The 18,955-nt window shown below is 36.5% G+C and overlaps 1 protein-coding gene across 1 annotated transcript in view; it reads right to left on the bottom strand.

Moving 5' to 3' along the window:
- Positions 1-2,335: 2,335 nt before the first annotated feature.
- The window catches only part of TOGARAM1 (TOG array regulator of axonemal microtubules 1), a 112,848-nt gene continuing 96,228 nt past the window's right edge, over positions 2,336-18,955 (bottom strand). The window contains exons 19-22 of the mRNA XM_023755591.1: positions 10,302-10,491; positions 5,595-5,814; positions 4,232-4,318; positions 2,336-3,471 (exon numbers count right to left, since the gene is read on the bottom strand). Of these exons, the coding sequence (XP_023611359.1) occupies positions 3,218-3,471; positions 4,232-4,318; positions 5,595-5,814; positions 10,302-10,491 (751 nt within the window). The 3' untranslated portion in view covers positions 2,336-3,217. The remainder of the gene's footprint in view (positions 3,472-4,231; positions 4,319-5,594; positions 5,815-10,301; positions 10,492-18,955) is intronic.

Genomic DNA, 18,955 nt, shown 5'->3' with positions numbered 1-18,955 from the left:
AGAGTGCAAGACTTCTAAGTACTCAATATCAAGAAGTTACTTAAAATAGGGAACTCTTTTAGGCCTGGGACTCTATTACATTATTACTATCCTATATAATAAAAGGGTAATATGCAAATTGACCCTAATGGAGGAATGACTGGGAACAACCGGTCGCTATGACACGCACTAATTACCAGGGGGCAGACGCTCAATGCAGGAGATGCCCCCTGGTGGTCAGTGTGCTTCCACAGGGGGAGCTCTGCTCAGCCACAAGCCGGGCTGAGGGCTGCGAGTGCAGCGGTGGTGGTGGGAGCCTCTCCTGCCTCCTCAGCAGTGCTAAGGATGTCCGACTAACAGCTTAGGCCTACTCGCCCCCGGCAGGTGGACATCCCCCGAAGGCTCCCAGGCTGCCAGAGGGATGTCTGACTTCCAGCTTAGGCCCGCTCCCAGTGGGTCTAAGCTGGCAGGTGGACATCCCCCGAGGGATCCTGGACTGCGAGAGGGCGCAGGCCTGGCCGAGGGACCTCCCCAAATGCATGAATTTTCATGCACTGGGCCTCTAGTTTTCTTTATAATAAGAGAAAACACTGGCACTCAGTTGGTTAGAGCATCATTCCGATACACCAAGGTCACGGGTTCACTCTCTGTTCAGGGCACATACAAGAATCAACCAATGAATGCATAAAAATGTGGAGCAATAAATTGATGCCTCTCTGTCTCTTTCCAATCCTTTCTCTAAAAAAACAGTAAATTAAAAAAAGAGAGAAAACACAAAGATTATGTGAAGTAAAGTCTCCATTTACTAGTAGTGATTATATTTACTGTACTTTCTTCAATACTAAGTTCAAACTGTATCTTTTTAAAATAATAGGTCAGCCCTAGCCAGTTTGGCTCAGTGGATAGAGTGTCAGCCTGTGGGTTGAAGAGTCCCGGGTTTGATTCCAGTCAAGGGCATATACCTTGGTTGCAGGCTCGATCCCCGTGCGTGCAGGAGGCAACAATCGATGTTTCTTTCTCTCTGTCTCTCCCTCTCCCTAACACTCTCTCTAAAAATCAATGGAAAAATATCCTCAGGTGAGGATTAACAACAACAAAAAATAATAAAGTGTTTCCATGTATTTTAAAAAATAAAACAATGGGTCTGCTTATAGAGAAATGGTCTTTTGCCTTTAAAACTTAAACTTTACCTTATCAACAATCAATCGATGTAAACTTAGTAGACACATTTGTAATGACACAAGGTCAGTAGTCAAAATTAATAAAGTCTAGAATCTGTAATTATAGTGTCAATGACACATATCATAAAGGGTTGAAGCAAATTTAATGATGCATTCAGTTTTATAACGTAGGTTAAAGGGTCTAAACCAGGTGTTGCAAGCTATGCCAGAGGCCTATTTTTGTTTGTTCTGAGTTAGGAATGTGTTTTGTACTTTTTAAAGGGTTGTAAAAAAACCAAAACAAAGAATATGCTACAATTTGTCTGTGACTTACAAAGCCAAAATTATTTACTTTCTGGTCCCTTACAGAAAAAGTTTGCCAACTTCAAACCTGAATTATAAGAACATAAAATACACTTAAAGAAAAGATAAAGTATTTTAAAAGTATGTTTGTAACTATAAAACAGTGCATATAAATAAAGTAAGTTTTTACTCTCCTTTCAGCTTAGCTTCAAATGACATTAAAAACATTTTTTTTAAATTTTTAAGTCACGGATTAATAAAAAAAAAAAAAGCAAACCCATTTTTTAATAATCTTTACCCAAGGATTTTTTTTCCATTGGTTTTTAGAGAGAGTGGAAGGGAGGGAGGGAGGGAGAGACAGAGGGAGAGAGAAACATTGATGCAAGAGAGTCACACATCGATTGGTTGCCTCCTGCATGCACCCCAACCAGGGCCAGGATCAAACCTGCAACCCAGGTATATGCTCTTGATGAGCAATCAGATCTGTGACCCTTTGGTCCAAGGGCCAATGCTCTAACCACTGAGAACACCGATCAGGGCCAAAAAAAAAAATCACAATTTAAAAAGCAGCCAAATACGTTTAAAAACTGGTCAGTGACATAAGAAGTAAAAGAGAATGGAAGAACCCAGAATTATAGAATTGTAGAACAAGATAGAACCTTAAAGATCATCTAGACCACCCTCACATTTTAGAAATGAGAAATCTGAGGTCTAGATTTGGCAAGTGACTAACTCAAGGTCACACAGCTACTTTCCTGTAAAGCTACTATAATTCAGGCAGTAGAAATAGGTCAACATTATAATATATATATAATTGTGAATATATATATATTGCCATTTTAACATATACGGGAGTTGGAAAAATAGGACACCTTTCACACACCTACAGAAATAAATCCTTTTATTTTATAACAATCCTTTTCTTTTTTAAGATACATACAGTACTTGTGGTCCAAGAATTCTGAGAAAAGCTACAGACAATCTGGCACTATTTTTGAGAATTATACAACTGGACAGCAAATTAACACCTTTATAAATGTTAGGACATATAGAAATATAATTTAGTGTTTGCACAAAAAATAGGGAAGTTACATTCAACACGTTTTCTTAAACGTGCATTTAAAATGTTTAAATGTGTTCTAAAACTTTGGTCATCATGCTTTATTATAATTTGTTAAATTTCACAATTATGTAGATGATTAAACCCAAGTGGTAAGTAAATATATCACATTAACACAAAACAGCAAAAACAAGCTAATACTGCACAATCATATTAGCAGACTGATTTGAGAATACATATTTTTCACAAATAGTACACAAAACTTTGTGATAACATAGTTCAATGACTTTTCTTCCACTTCATAAAATAAGGCTGAGTAACGAGACATAGCAGAACATGATTACATAATAAAAAGTATATTTTTAATTACAAATCTAATTGTACATATAGGGCAACAAATTGCGATTTCTATAGAATAGTGCAAACGAGCAGGACTTTTCTCAAAAATATTAAAATTGGATTCACTTCATGTTCCTCGTATTTAATGAATATTAAGTTATATTAATTATTTTAGGTTTTTGTGTAATGGGACATGTGATAGGGTTGATATAGGTCAGATGTGTACTCATAGGCTGCAAAGAAAAATAGCCATTGACTTAATTTACTGGATTAGAAGTGCAGGCACTGAAAATGTAACTTTAAAAAAGCTCCATTTGTCATCATGTAAACACTTTTGTTCATCATACCATATTTCATGAAAGATTTCTAATTCATTTCAAAGTGTCATATTGAGTAATTCCTCTAAACTCTTTCTAATATGTGGTGGTTGAGATGCAGCCTGATTTAACAGATTCTGGCCCATCTGTGCAAAAAGTGCTTTTGATAATTTAGCTGTGGCTACTCGTATATTTCCTCCAGCTCCAGGCAGAGAGCCACTATTTGTCATGTTCCCTAAGAGGTGCCATAAAACAACCAACACTTTCTGTTCTGTGGCAAAGGGCTTCCTTTGATAGAGTTCCATAACAATATCTGAAATATAAAAATATGATAAATCGTAAGGTTTAAAAAATAAATTCAAGTTCTGCTAATTAAAAAGCATATATACATAACTTCTTCCTATTGCCATTTTTCTAAAATGTTAGGTACCTTAAAAGAAGTAGGTCAGAAACTTCCTTCCTAAAGAGTGGAATCTTCAAGTACTAGAATTCCATATATGATGATTAGTTCAGGCAAAAGTAGTAAAGATGGGAATGAAATCCAAAATTCATCTCCATGTTTTCTAAATGCAGTTAATTAAAGATTTCTACACTTTCCACTCATGGACCTTTTATCAAACACATAATTTGAAATAGCAGTTTTTATGAATACCAATATTTGATTTTAATTATTTTTATTCATTCTGTTTATTTCTACTAACAGGAAGACTAAACACTTACTGGGGAAAAATAATAAAATTCTTTTAAGAAAAATTTTTGGGTAAAAGTCTTAAAGGTCGTCCTCTTGTGAATCATGATACAATTTATTTCTACTTCCTGGGTAATGATATTGAATTTGGCAGCTTTCCTTAAATTAAAATGAAATACCCATCAGTTTATCCTTAATTAATAAAATATTTCTTTATCCCTGACCAGATAGCTCAGTTGGTTAGAGTGTCGTTCCCACGCCAAGGTTGCATGTTTGATTCCCTGTCAGGGTACATACAAGATTCAACCAATGAATAAATAAATGAGTGGAACAACAAATGATGTCTCTCTAAAGTAATAAAATAAAATTAACAAAAAATATTTACCAGCAAGCTTTTCAGTCATATCCTGTTTTGCTTTTCCATTTAAAAACTGAGCTTTTGTGCAAAATGGCTGTAGAAGTAAGTAATTGTCTGAACAAAAAGAACAGAGACATGTTTAAAGAGTTATGAGAGCTTAGTTATTTTCAATTACACAGCATTGAAAACAAAAAAGATGCAAATGATTGCAAATGCATTAAAAAGATTTTTTAATCTTCCTACATGACCACTATTTAAAATTCTCTATAAAACCTTAACAGAGTAACATTCTTAGAGTAAATGAAACATAAAAATACATCACAAAACATTAAAGGAGCTATCCTATGGTATATATGTATAAAGAATTGTCTACATCCTAGGTATCTTATTCTAAATGATACTATGTATGTTTATAAAAAAACCAGAAAATAATTGTTTTGGGGGAGTTTACCTTTAGTGATTTTTCACTGTTTTTATTTAGAAATAATTATAGATTGATAGGAAGTTGTAAAGACAGTACAGAGAGGTCTTATGTACCTTTCACCCAAAGGTTATAGCTTACATAATTACAGGTGTTCTCTGCTTTTTTAAAGTTCATTTTTCATCACCCTGCTTTTAGAAAAGACGAACATTATATCTGTTTTTACTAATCAAAAGAAAGACCTAGACAAAGACCAAAGACCAAAAGAAAGGCCAAGTGATCATGGTCTTAATTAGCATTTGTATTTCCCTAGTAACTGGTGAAGTGAACATCTTTTCATGTGTTTATTTACCATCCATATATCCTCTTTGGTAAAAAGTATTTTCATGTCTTTTGCTCATTTTCTAGTTGAAATGCTATTTTTAATTTTAATGTTGAGTTTTGAGAGTTCTATATATATTCTAGAAATAAGTTCTTTGTCATATATGTGATTTGCAAGTATTTTGTCCCAATCTGTAGTTTATCTCTATATTAGTTAAAGGGACTTTTACAGAGCAAATGTTTTTAATTTTAATGATGTCCAATATATCAACTTTTATGGATCATGCATTTAGTGTCATGCTAGCAATTCTTCACCAAGCCCTAAGGTCCTTTCCTATGTTGTCTTCTAAAAGTTTTATAGTTATGTTTTTCCTTTAAATCTATGATCCATTTTGAATTAATTTTTAAAAAGATGTGAAGTTGAGGTAGGAAAAAAAATCGAAAAGTCAAAGATAAGGGAAGAGAAAGTCAATTTCATATGATAACATTTAATTACTAATAGTAATTTAAAATATACTAAAAGAAATTTTATAACATTAAATGATTAAAATTGGATAGTTAGAATTTTAGCATTATAAAAAATATGCAAAATAAAAAAGTACAAAAGTAAAGTCCCAGTAACTGGAGTGCCAAAGTAAGATTTCTTACCTACATGCTGACTCAGGGCCTGAACAACATTTGTGGCAGCAGTATAGATGCCTGGATTCTTGGAATTCAGATTGTTATCTACTATTGCTGGAATTAGCATGTTGATGATAGGAGATAAGTTGTCTCTAAGCAAAGGAATCATTTTGTGCATTGTTTCCAGAGCCACCAGATTTACTTTACTATTAGAATCATGAAGTCGAGATTTAAAAGCATCAAAAATCTGAAAGTAAAGTGGTAAATTATTTAAAATGAAATACTGTTTATACCTATTATATTTAAATTTCTTTTGGCATTTCATAGTATTTCTCCTTTAGCATACTGTTTAAAAACACATGCACATTTCATTTAACCTAAATTTAGAAAATAAAAGCTTTATAAAAACTTGGATGATAAATCTAAGTGTCAAATTTTCTAATAGCAAAAAGAGAAGGCTTAAAAAATCACTCCAAAAGACATCTTAATAAATTAAGGTTGAGAAATCTGGGTTAGTAGGCAATGACTGATTTACTATAAATGTGATAAAAGTGATGTTTTCTGGAAGGTGCAGGTTAGCTTAGCTAACTCTAAGGAATTAAGATAAGTTTCTATCTTTATCTACTCATAGCAAAAAGTAGATATGTAAGTTTTACTGTAAAAATTTCAGTTTAGGTAACAAAAGAAACCATCAACAAAACAACAAGAAAACCTACTGCATAGGAGAACATATTTGCCAATGTTATCTCCGATAACGGTTTAATCCCCCAAATTTACAGAAAACTCATACAACTTAACAAAAGGAAGATAAACAATCCAATCAAAAAAATGGACAAAGGAATTAAATAGACACTTTTCAAAAGAGGACATACAGAAGGCCAAGAAACATATGAAAACATGCTCAAAGTCACTAATCATCCGAGAGATGCAAATCAAAACAACAATGAGGTACCATCTCACACCTGTCAGAATGGCTATCATCAACAAATCAACAAGTAAGTGCTGGTGAGGATGAGGAGAAAAAGGAACCCTTGTGCACTGCTGGTGGGAATGCAGCCTCTGTGGAAAACAGTATGGAGTTTCCTCAAAAAGTTAATGAAACTCCCATTTGACCCAGTAATCCCACTTGTAGGAATATATCCCAAGAAGTCAGAAACACCAAACAGAAAGGACATATGCACCCCTATGTTCATAGCAGCACAATTTACAATAGCTAAGATTTGGAAACAGCCTAAGTGCCCATCAGCAGTGAGTGGATTAAAAAACTGTGGTATATCTGCACAATGGAATACTATCTATACTAATACAAGGGTAATATGCTAATTAGACTGGACATCTTCCGGACAAAGCCATGGTGGCGGGGCTGAGGCAGAGGCGGTTAGAGGCGATCAGGCCGGCAGGGGAGAGCAGTTAGGGCGATCAGGCCGGCAGGGGAGAGCAGTTAGGGAGATCAGGCTGGCAAGCAGGTGAGTGGTTAGCAGCCAGCAGTCCTGGATTGGAGAGGGTGCAGGCTGGGCTGAGGGACCGCCCCCCCACCCCCGTGCATGAATTTTGTGTACCGGGCCTCTAGTCCTATATAATAAAAGGGTAATATGCAAATTGACCCTAATGGAGGAACAACTGGTCACTATGATGCACACTGACCACCAGGAGGCAGACGCTTAACACAGGAGCTGCCCCCTGGTGGTCAGTGTGCTTCCACAGGGGGAGCATTGCTCAGCCAGAAGCTGGCTCATGGCTGGCCAGCGCAGTGGCGGTGGCGGGAGCCTCTCCCGCCTCCACAGCAGTGTTAAGGATGTCCGACTAATGGCTTAGGCGCATTCCCCAGGGAGCGGGCCTAAGCCATCAGTTGGACATCCCCCAAGGGGTCCCGGACTGTGAGAGGGCGCAGGCCGGCTGAAGGACCACCCCCCCGCCAGTGCACAAATTTTCGTGCACCGGGCCTCTAGTGCTGCTATAAAAAAAGAAGGATTTACCATTTGCAACAGCATGGATGGAGCGAAATAAGTCAGTTGGAGAAAGATAAATATCACATGATCTCACTCATTTGTGGAATATAATGAATAACATAAACTGATAAACATAAACTGATAAACAAAAGTAGATCAAGAGACTGTCAAACTCAGAGGAAAGGTGAGGGGGGTGGGGCATAAGATATTAACCAAAGGACTTGTATGCATGCATATTAGCATAACCAATGGACACAGACACTGGGCAGTGGGGGCTTGTCCTGGGGAGTGGGAGTGGCTGGAGAGGGGTTGTGGGGGGAAAAAGGAGACATATGTAATACTTTAAAAAAACAAAAAAAATTTCAGTTTAGGTTTCTTATGATAATTTTAGTTGCAATTTCAGTTAAATTTTATTATCTTTTAACCTGATTACTTTAACAATTATTCCTTGCTTTTCAGAATTTTATAAATTTAATAAAATAAAGATATAATACAGTGAATGGTAAGCAATTCTTAAGTCATGTTAGGTGAGTGAAGAGTTATTCTGTGAGGCTGAGACTCTCACTAATAATTCCCAATATATATTATCCTATCTAATAATAGACAAACATGGTAATTGACCGTACCTTCGCTACACCTCCCATGGGCTAATCAGCATGATATGCAAATTAACCGCCAACAAAGATGGCAGCTAATTTGCATACTGCAGGCAGGGCGGGACAGCGCGAGCCACCATCCAGGCCCCCGTGTGTGACCCCAGAAGCCGCCAGCTTGCCGCCCGTGATCGGATCCGATCACGGGTAGCAGGCCAGCCCCAGAAGCCCCAGAAGCCGCCTGATATGGTAGTAACTCTATCAGTAAGCACTCTGAAAGTCAGTGGCATAAATGCACCAATTAAAAGACAGATTATGAGGGTGAATCAAAAACAAAACCCACTTTAAAGACACATAGATTAAAAGTAAATGAATTAAGCTGCAGCCTGTTTTGCTCAGTGGATAGAGCATTAGCCCGTGGACTGAAGGGTCCCAGGTTCGATTCCAGTCAAGGACATGTACCTCAGTTGCTGGCTTGATCCCCAGTCCCTATCAGAGCATGTGCAGGAGGCAACCAATCAATGTGTCTCTCTCTTTCCCTTCACTCTCTCTAAAATTCAATGGAAAAATATCCCTGGGTGAAGATTAACAAAAACAAAGTAAATGCATTAAGTAACATTAAAGAGATTATAAGAAAAATATATTCCAAATTTTGTTAGTTGTATAATGGTTATGTTTAAAATTATTAACACCTAAGAAATTGGGTGAAGGGTACATATAATATGCTGTAGTATTTTATAGTTTTTTTACATGTATGAGATTATTTCAAATTAAAATATTAAAAAATTAAAAATTAATAAAATATTAATTGAAATGTATGTTCATTACATGAAAAATCTCCTAATTGCTTCTAGCATAATTTATTAAATTGTGCTAAAATTTACAAGGGTGAAATTAAAAAATATCTTAGAGGGGGCAAAAGGGAGGAAATAGGGATATCCTATATAATAATAATAAAAGGCTAATATGTACATTGACTGAACGGCAGAATGACTGGTTGCTATGATGCGCACTGGCCACCAGGGGGCAGACGCTCAATGCAGGAGCTGCCCCCTGGTGGTCAGTGCACTTCCATATGGGGAGTGCCACTCAGCCAGAACCTGGCTCATGGCTGGCCAGCACAGTGGTGGTGGCAGGAGCCTCTCCCACCTACATGGCAGCACTAAGAATGTCCAACTAATGGTTTAGACCCGATCCCTTGGGGGCCTAAGCCTTTAGTCCGACATCCCCTGAGGGCTCCCTGGCTGCCAGAAGGATGTCTGACCGCAAGCTTAGGCCTGATCCCCTGGGGAGTGGGCCTAAGTCGACAGGTGGACATCCCCCAAGGGGTCCTGGACTGGGAATGGGTGCAGGCTGGGCTGAGGGAACCCCCCCCCTCAGTCAGGGCACAGGCCCAGGTTTTGTGCACTGGGCCTCTTGTGCACTGGGCCTCTAGTATATATATAAAACTCTTCATGTTAAGAATAGTCTGCCCAAGACATTTATTTATACTCAACAGAAATAGAAAATCTAACTTTCTGGTTTGCATGATACTTTTCTTCTGAAAAGTGATGTGGTACTTTTCTTCTGAAAATTAAGAGGCAACATTATTGGAACTAAAGAGTATAATATATTTGCCAAGTTTAATACACATAATACAAATTTTAAATGAAATTTAATTAATAAATTACTAATAAAATTAAGTAAACTAAACTCAGATGAAGCATAAATAATTTATGCTTTAATACCACTAACATTTATTACTCTGTCTTTCTATTGCTTTTTGTTTTCCTAAAGGTAGGTAGTTAAGCTGGTATATTTAATCTCTACCCTATATATGAAAAATGTTAATACATCCAATTCTAAAGTGATATCACATCCCTTAAATTCTCTGGCTTTAAAAATATTTATTGATTCATTCAACATATATTTACTGATTGTCAGGTTCCAAGAACTTTCAAGGAGTTACCATCTAGTGAGAAGATTCATACTTAAATAAGCAGCTATTTTGTTACTTTTTAAAAAAATTACTTTGAATTGTTCTAGAATGCTCTTCAAAGAGCAAAACCTAAGTAAAACACCCTTTTCACTAAGGTTATTTTAACATTTAAAAATAATATATACAAAATACTAAGATTTAGGGAAACGTTTTATACTAATAAACTTTATTAGCAACAGATTGAAAAGGAAAATTAATTTTGATGTTTCCTTACCTTCACAATGTTTCCAACAACAAGCTCTTGATTGTTTTCAGTATCTGATAAAAGCTGCTTAATCCCATTAATACGATCACGAAAGTCTTTTGCGTTTAATAAACCTGTTATGACTTTGATATACTCAGCACTTTCTAAGGAATTACGAGGAACTGACTTTCTGGAGACTTCACGAATTTCAGTTACCTCTCTAAAGTAAAAGAAAGGTAAATTTAACTTTATTATTAATGTCCTATGTAAAACACAAACCTAAAACATAATTCTCATTATATATTTATTTTCTAAAAATTCACAAAATGACCTGTCTTGGCCGTGTGGCTCAGTTGGTGGAGCGTCATCCTGTGCACCAAGAGGGCGCAGGTTCAATTCCTGGTCAGGGCACATGTCCAGGTTGTGGACGTGATCCCCAGTACAAGGTGCACAGGAGGCAGCCAACCGATGTTTCTCTCTCTCCCTCTCCCTTACTCTCTCTCTAAAAATCAATAAAAAATATTTTAAAAAATATGTTTTTATTGATTTCAGGAGGGAGAGGGAGAGAGAGATAGAAACATCAATGATGAGAGAGAATCATTGATTGGCTGCCTCCTGCATGTCCCACACTGGGGATCAAGCCCACAACCAGGGTATATGGCCTGACCAGAATTGAACCATGACCTCCTGATTCATAGATCGTGAAGCTCAACCACTGAGCCATGGTGGCTGGGCAAAAACATATTTAAAAATAAATAAATAAAAATAAAAATGCGTGAGGCTTTAGAAAAACACAACAGGATGCATTTGATAGTAAAATAACACTAATACACATTAGGGAGAAAAGATAAAGTAACATCGAGGAACTCACTAGGTATATTAACAATAATAAAATTTATTTAAAAAAAAGAAGACATTAAGAATGATAACAGAACAGATGCAAACATCCTCAACAAAAATATTAGTAAACCAAATTTAATAAATTAAAAGAATCATACACAATGACCAAGTGGGATTTATTCCAGGGATACAAGGATAGTTTAACATTTACAAATTAATCAATGTGATACACTACATTAACAAAAATGAAGGATAAAAAGTCATGTGACCATCTCAATAGATGCAAAAAAAGCATTTGATAAAAATCAACATCCACCCATGATAAAAATACTCAACAAATTGGATATAGAGAAAACGTACCTCAACATATTAAAGGCAACATGTGATAAGCCCATAGCTAATATCACAATCAACAATGAAAAGTTGAAAGGTTTTTCTCTAATATAAGGAATAAGAAAAGGATGACTCTTCTCACCACTTTTATTCAACATACTATTGAAAATCCCAGCTGAAGCAATTAGGCAAGAAAAAGAAATAAAAGGTATTTGAATTGAAAAAGAGGAAGTTGCTCTGGCTAGTTACTCAGTTGTTAGAGCATTAGCCCGTGGACTGAAGTGTCCTGGGATCAATTCTGGTCAAGGGCAGGGACATCGGTTGCAGTCTCCATCCTCAGTCCTGGTCAGTCATGTGTGGAAGGCAACCAATTGATGTGTCTCTCTCACAACGATGTTTCTCTCTCTCTGTCTCTCCCCTTCCCTTCCACTCTCTCTAAAAATCAATGGAAAAAATATCCTCGGATGAGGATGAAACAAAAAAAAACAGAAACAACAACAACAAAAGAAACAGAGGAAGTAAAACAGTCTCTATGTGCAAATGATATATTACATACAGAAAACCCTAAAGACTCCACCAAAACACTTTTAGAACTAATCATTAAATTCAGTAAAGTTGCAGGATACAAAATCAATATGCAAAATTCAGTTGTATTTGTAAACACAAATAATAAACTATCAGACAGGGAAATTAAAAAAACAATCCCAATTACATAAGAATAAAATAACTAGGAATAAATTTAACCAGGAAAGTGAAAGACTTTGAACACTGAAAACTGTAAGACAACGATAAAAAAAATTGAAGACACAAAGAAATGAAAGATATTTTGTGCTTGTGAACAGAAAGAATTAATATTGTTAAAATGTCCATAGTATCCAAAGCAATGTACAGATTCAGTATAAGCCTATAAAAATTCCAGTGGTATTTTCCACAACCCTAATATTTATATGAAATCACAAAAGACCCAGAATAATCAAAGCAATCTTTCCCCCCACTTTAATTGCTTTTATTACTCAAAAAAGCTTCATTTTTAAAATTTAGTTTTCTGACTCTGCCTGTGCCTTCAATATTTTCACAATGATTTTCTGCTCCTCAATAAGGAAAGCACACTTTGATCCTGTCATGGAAGCATTTAGCACACATGGATCTAACATAAGCTCTGCTGACATATTTTTTCATTTTAGACAACCTCATTAGAACTTTAGGTCTCATAGCACGAACTCCATGGAGTGAGCCTGGGCACATGCCACATGCAGATTTTGGTGCTTTCCAAACTTTTTTGGTTAAAAGGTAAACAATTCTATTACCAGGGGTTTGGGACAGTGTATTTTTTTTTAATCTTTATTGTTGAAAATATTACATATGTCTCCCTTTTTTCCCCATTGTCCTCTTCCAGTCTGCCCCCCAAGGGACAGCCTAGTTTTGTTAGAGGCTGTATTTTAGATAAGCCTTTAATGGTATGTTAAGTGATGGACCACTGTGAGTACCTGAAGTCGCTGTCCCCAGAAGAGGACCAAACAAATTTCAAGAAAGGAAAACAAAGCTGGAAGCGTCACACTTCTTGATTTTAAACTATATTAATTGAAACAGTATGGTATTAGCATACAAACAGACATATAAATCAATGGAACAGAATAAAGAGCTCAGAGATAAACCCACACATACATGGTCAATTAACTTATGACAAAAGAGGAAGGATAATTTCTTCAATAAATGGTATTGGCAAAACCAAACACTGACATGCAGAAGAGTGAAACTGGACCCCTATCTTACACTAGACGCAAAAATCAATGCAAAATTAATTAGAGCCTAGCTGGTGCGGCTCAGAAGCTGAGCGGTTCAATTCCTGGTCAGGGCACATGCCTGGGCTGTGAGCTCGCTCCCCAGTAGGGGGCATGCAGGAGGCAGCCGAATGATGATGTTTCTGATCAATGTTTGTATCTCTCTATCCTTCTCCCTTCCTCTCTCCCTAAAAATCAATAAAAACATATTAAGAAAATTAATGAAAGACTTAAATGTAAGAACTGAGACCATAAAACTCCTAGAACAAAAAAAGGTATAAGCTCCTTTATGTTGGAATTGGCAATAATTTTTTTGGATCTGACACCAAAAATAAAGGCAACAAAAGAAAAAATAAACATGTAGGACTACATCAAACTAAAAAGCTTCTGCACAGTAAAGAAAACCATATGCAAAGTGAAAAATCAATCCATGGAATGGGAGAAAATATTTGCAAATGATATATCTGATAAGAGGTTAATATCCAAAATTACAAAGAACTCATATGACTTGCCCTGGCCAGTGTGGCTCAGTTGGTTGAATGTCATCTCATGCACCAAAAGGTTGCCAGTTTGATTCTGGTCAGGGCACATCAGGTTGCAGGTTCGGTCCCCAATTGGTGTGCGTACAGGAGGCAACCCATCGATGTTTCTCTCTCTTCCTCTCCATGCCTCTCTCTAAAAAAATCAATAAAAACAACTCATATGACTCAATAGTAAAAATACCAATCTGATTAGAAAATGAGTAGAGAAACAAAATAGACATTTTTCCAAAGAAGACATACAAACGGTCAACAGATACATGAAAAGGTGCTCAACATCACTAATCCTCGGGGAAAAATCACAATGAAGTATCACCTCATTGTGATAGTCTTTTATAATAGCCTGTCAGAATGGCTATTACAAAAAAAGACAAGAGTCCTCGCTGGTTTGGTGTTGGCCTACGGACTGAAGGGTCCTAGGTTCGATTCCAATCAAGGGCACATGCCCAGGTTGCGGGCTTGATCCCCAATAAAGGGCATGCAGGAGGCAGCCAATTAATGATTCTCTCTCATCATTGATGTTTCTAGCTCTCTCTCCCTCTCCCTTCCTCTCTGAAATCAATAAAAAAAATATATATATATTTTTAAATATATTTTATTGATTTTTCACAGAGAGGAAGGGAGCGGGAGAGAGAGCTAGAAACATCGATGAGAGAGAAACATCGATCAGCTGCCTCCTGCACACCCCCCACTGGGGATGTGCCCGAAACCAGGGTACATGCCCTTGACCGGAATCGAACTTGGGACCCTTCAGTCCGCAGGCCGACGCTCTGTCCACTGAGCCAAACCGGTCAGGGCAAAAATATATTTTTTAAAAAAGACAAGAAATAACAAGTGTTGGCAAGGATGTAGCGAACCCTTGCGTACTCTTTTTTTTTTTTTTAAAGTGTTATCTGTTTAAAAAATATATATATTTTATTGATTTTTACAGAGAGGAAGGGAGAGGGATAGAGAGTTAGAAACATTGAAGAGAGAAAAACATCGATTTAGCTGCCTCCTGCACACTCCCCACTGGGGATGTGCCCGCTACCAAGATACATGCCCTTGACTGGAATCGAACCTAGGACCCTTTAGTCTGCAGGCCGACGCTTTATCCACTGAGCCAAACTGGTTAGGGCCCTTGTGTACTCTTAGTGAGAATGTAACCTGATACAGTATGGAGATTACTAAAAAAAAATTTAAAAATAGAACTATCGCCCTGGCTGGTGTGGCTCGGTTGGAGCATTGTCCTGTGCACTGAAAGGTTGCAGGTTCAATTCCAGCTCAGGGCACATATCTGAATTGAGGTTTGATCCCTGGTCAGGGTAGATGCTGGAGGCAACCGATCATTGTCTCTCACCTCTCTTTCTCTCTCTCCGCCTTCCTCCCTCTCTAAAATCAAGAATAAAATAAAATAAAAAACAGAACTATCATATGATCCAGCAATTCCATTTCTGGTTTTATATCTAAAAAAATTAAAATCAAATCACTATCTTGAAAAGATATATGTACTACCATGTTCATTGCAGCATTAGGTATAATAATCAAGACACAGAAACCATGTAAGTGTCCACTGAGGGATGAATGGATAAGGAAAATGTGGTATCTATATGCACAATGAAATATTATTCAGCCATAAAAGGAGGGAAATCCTGCCATTTGGGACAATATGGATAGACCTTGATGGCATTAGGCTAAGTGAAATGTCAGAGAGACAAATATTGTATGATCTCACTTCTATGTGGAATCTAAGAAAAAACCAAACTCATAGATACAAAAACAGATTAGTAGTTGCCAGAGGCAGAGAGTGAGGGCAAATGCGTGAAGGTGGTCAAAAGGCACACATTTCCAGTTATAAGTAAATTCTGGTAACTCTAGTTAACAATACCAGGCTATCTCTTTGAAAGTAGCCAAGAAAGTAAACCTTAAAAGGTCGCATCACACAAAAAAATTATGTAAGGTGATGGATGTTAACTAAACTTATTGTGGTAATCATTTCACAATATAAACATATATCAAATCATTATGTTGCATACCTTAAAGTAATACAACATTATATGTCAATTATAGCTCAATAAAATTGGGGGGCGTGGAGGGAATGAACATAGTCATGCAACATTTATACACTATATCGACTTTTCAAAGTAAATTTAACAAGATTGTATTGTGGAGACAAAAATAACATAAAAGATAAAAAGAAGGTATGAAAGCATACTGTTACATGGTTTTCACATTATACCTAAATTGGTCTAATATCATTTGAAAGTAGACTATGAGAAGACAAAAATACATACTGTAAAGTATGTATATTACAAAGTCTAGATCAATCACTTAAAAAAAGAATGAGGAGTCAATGAAATAAAAAAAGAAACACATCAATCAATTCAAAAGAAGGGAGGAAAAGAGAAAAAAAGAAACAAAAAACATAGTACTGATTGAACAATACTATCAAGATGTAGGCTTATACTGAACCTTATGAATAATTAATATCAAATATAAATGGTCAGATACCCCATGCCCAGCTGGTGTGGCACAGTTGGTTGAATGTCATCCCATGCACCAGGGGGTTGCTGGTTCAAATCCTGGTCAGGACACATCCCCGGGTTTCAGGCTTGATCCCCAGTAGGCGGCATGCAGGGGCAGCCAATCAATGTTTCTCTCTCATTGATGTTTCTATCTCCCCCCCCTCCTCACATCAATAAAAACATATTTAAAAAATTAAAATAAAAAATAAATGGTCAAATACTCCAATCAAAAGGCACAGATTGTTAGATTGAATAAAAAAAAGCAAGGCTTAATTATATACTGTCTACAAAATAAAAACACTTTAAAAATACATACTAGGATATATAAGCCCAAACCACAACATGTTAAAGAAAAATTATTCTGACACTTGTAAAATGATTAAGAAAACATTCAAGACTACTGGAATAGGGATCATGACTACTGCAACAGGGGAGAAAAAGTGTGTTCAACTTTGAATACAGCAGAGACAAATGGGATTTATAGCCAACATACATAGTGAGGAGGTTAGTGGACAGAAAATTACTAAGAGGAGACATCAAGGGTAGAGAGTTTCTTGCTAAACTGGCTGAGTAAGATTTTTGCTAAAGGCAGGCTAGGTAGTTATACATCAAAGGTGGAGGATAAGGAACCTTCTCAGATAACAAGGGGGAGGGAGGGAATGACAGCAGGATTCTTTGCTAAGACTGGCTTATGTAGGCCAAGGACAGTGCAAAAGAGGGCTCAGAGGAGTCTGTCTAAAGTTTGGTCAAAGAGAGAATCTGTCAAATGAGATATCAGTTTATACCCACTTGGATAACTACAAGTGTCGATGAGGATGTGGAGAAATTGGAACCTTCTTTATTGCTGGTAGGCTGTGCCCTTGACCAGAATCGAACCCAGGACCTTTCAGTCTGCAGGCTGACGCTCTATCCACTGAGCCAAACCAGCTCAGAGGAACAGTCATTTTTTTTAAAAAAAAGACTTACCAAAATAAAAAAGACATATCATACAAACATTACAAAACTAGACAAAGTAGACTTTAAGAAAAGAAATAGTCTAAGAGGGAAAGAGAGATACTTAATGATAAAAAGGTCAATTTATCAAAAAGTCACAAGTATCCCAAATATATGTGAATTTAATCACATTAATCACATTACATCAATATACATAAAGCAGAAAGTGATAGAACTTAAAGTACAAATAAACAATTTCACAAATATGGCTGGAGATATCAATACTTTTATCTCAGCGATTGATAGATAGTAGATAGAAAATCAGTAAGGATTTAGAAGAGTTTATTTAAAAAATCCATCAACTTAACCTAACTGACATTTTATAGAACATTACACCCAACAAGAGTATAAATACACCTTCTTTTAAGTAGATATAAAAATACTAGAGGCCCAGTATGCGAAATCGCATGAGGCGCCCCGCCTCCCATCTGTGCCGTGAGAGCCGCTGCTCTTGGGCCAGGGGAAGGGCCCGAGAGATGCTCCAGCACCTCCTGCTGATCGGTCGTTACGGCATGAGGGCGTGATGACCATTTGCATATTAGCCTTTTATTATTATAGATTCTCTAACAAACTATATGCTGGGCCATAAAACAGTAATTGTAAAAGAACTGAAATCAGCCCTAACTAGTTTGGCTCACGGTTTGGCTCAGTGGACTGAAAAGGTCCCGGGTTCAATTCCGGTCAAGGGCATGTACCTTGGTTGCGGGCACATCCCCGGTGGGGGGCGTGCAGGAGGCAGCTGATCGATGTTTCTCTCTCATCGATGTTTCTAACTCTCTCTTCCTCTCCCTTCCTCTCTGTAAAAAATCAATAAAATATATTTAAAAAATAAATAAATAAAAGAACTGAAATCATATGAAATACAATTAATGACACCACAGAACTATTTAGAATTACTAACTAAAAGGTATTTGAAAAAGCTCCAAATATTTGGAAATTAAACACATTTCTAAATAGCCCCTGTATTAAAGAAGAAGTTCCTGTATTAAAGAGGAAACCACAATGATATTAACCAGCATTATTTCAATACCAGGAGAAACCACCGTTACATTATCAGTAATAAGATAATAACATCATCCACCTCATGAAATGATGCACTAAGAAGGGCAAAATATCATTTTTGTGGTATTCCTGCCTCACCTAACTGTGAGGAAATATTAGATAAACCCAAATTGAGAAACATCTACAAAATAAGTAACTCACTAGTAAAGTGTATAGAAAAGATTTGGAACACAGTACACTCTCAATAGATGTTAAAAAATAATTTTTGTTGGGTGTGAAAAAAACATTTTTGACCAGAATATCTGATCTAGGATCTTATGCGACAATATCTCAACGTGGAAAAACAGCAGATTCTGATTTAGTAGGCCTAGGGGGAGTACAAGATTTTGGATTTTTTAATAAACTTCTAGGTGATGCTAATGCAGCTGTTCTGTGGACTGTACTTTCAATAACAAGGTCCCCAAAGCATATATTGTCACATGAATTTTTAATAAAATGTATTATTTTAGTTTATAAAATATTTTAAAGATATACAAATACAGAAAACATAAAATATGCCTATGCATTTACTCATATAGTTTTTAAAAAAAATATTTTTATTGACTTTTTATAGAGAGGAAGGGAGAGGGATAGAGAGTCAGAAACATAGATGAGAGAGAAACATCGATCAGCTGCCTCTTGCAAGCCCCCCC

Source organism: Myotis lucifugus, unplaced genomic scaffold, assembly GCF_000147115.1.
Source record: "Myotis lucifugus unplaced genomic scaffold, Myoluc2.0 scaffold_81, whole genome shotgun sequence".
In the NCBI taxonomy this organism is placed as follows: domain Eukaryota; kingdom Metazoa; phylum Chordata; class Mammalia; order Chiroptera; family Vespertilionidae; genus Myotis; species Myotis lucifugus.
Note: the sequence above shows the minus strand (reverse complement) of the source record. Positions and strands in the feature narration are given on the sequence as shown.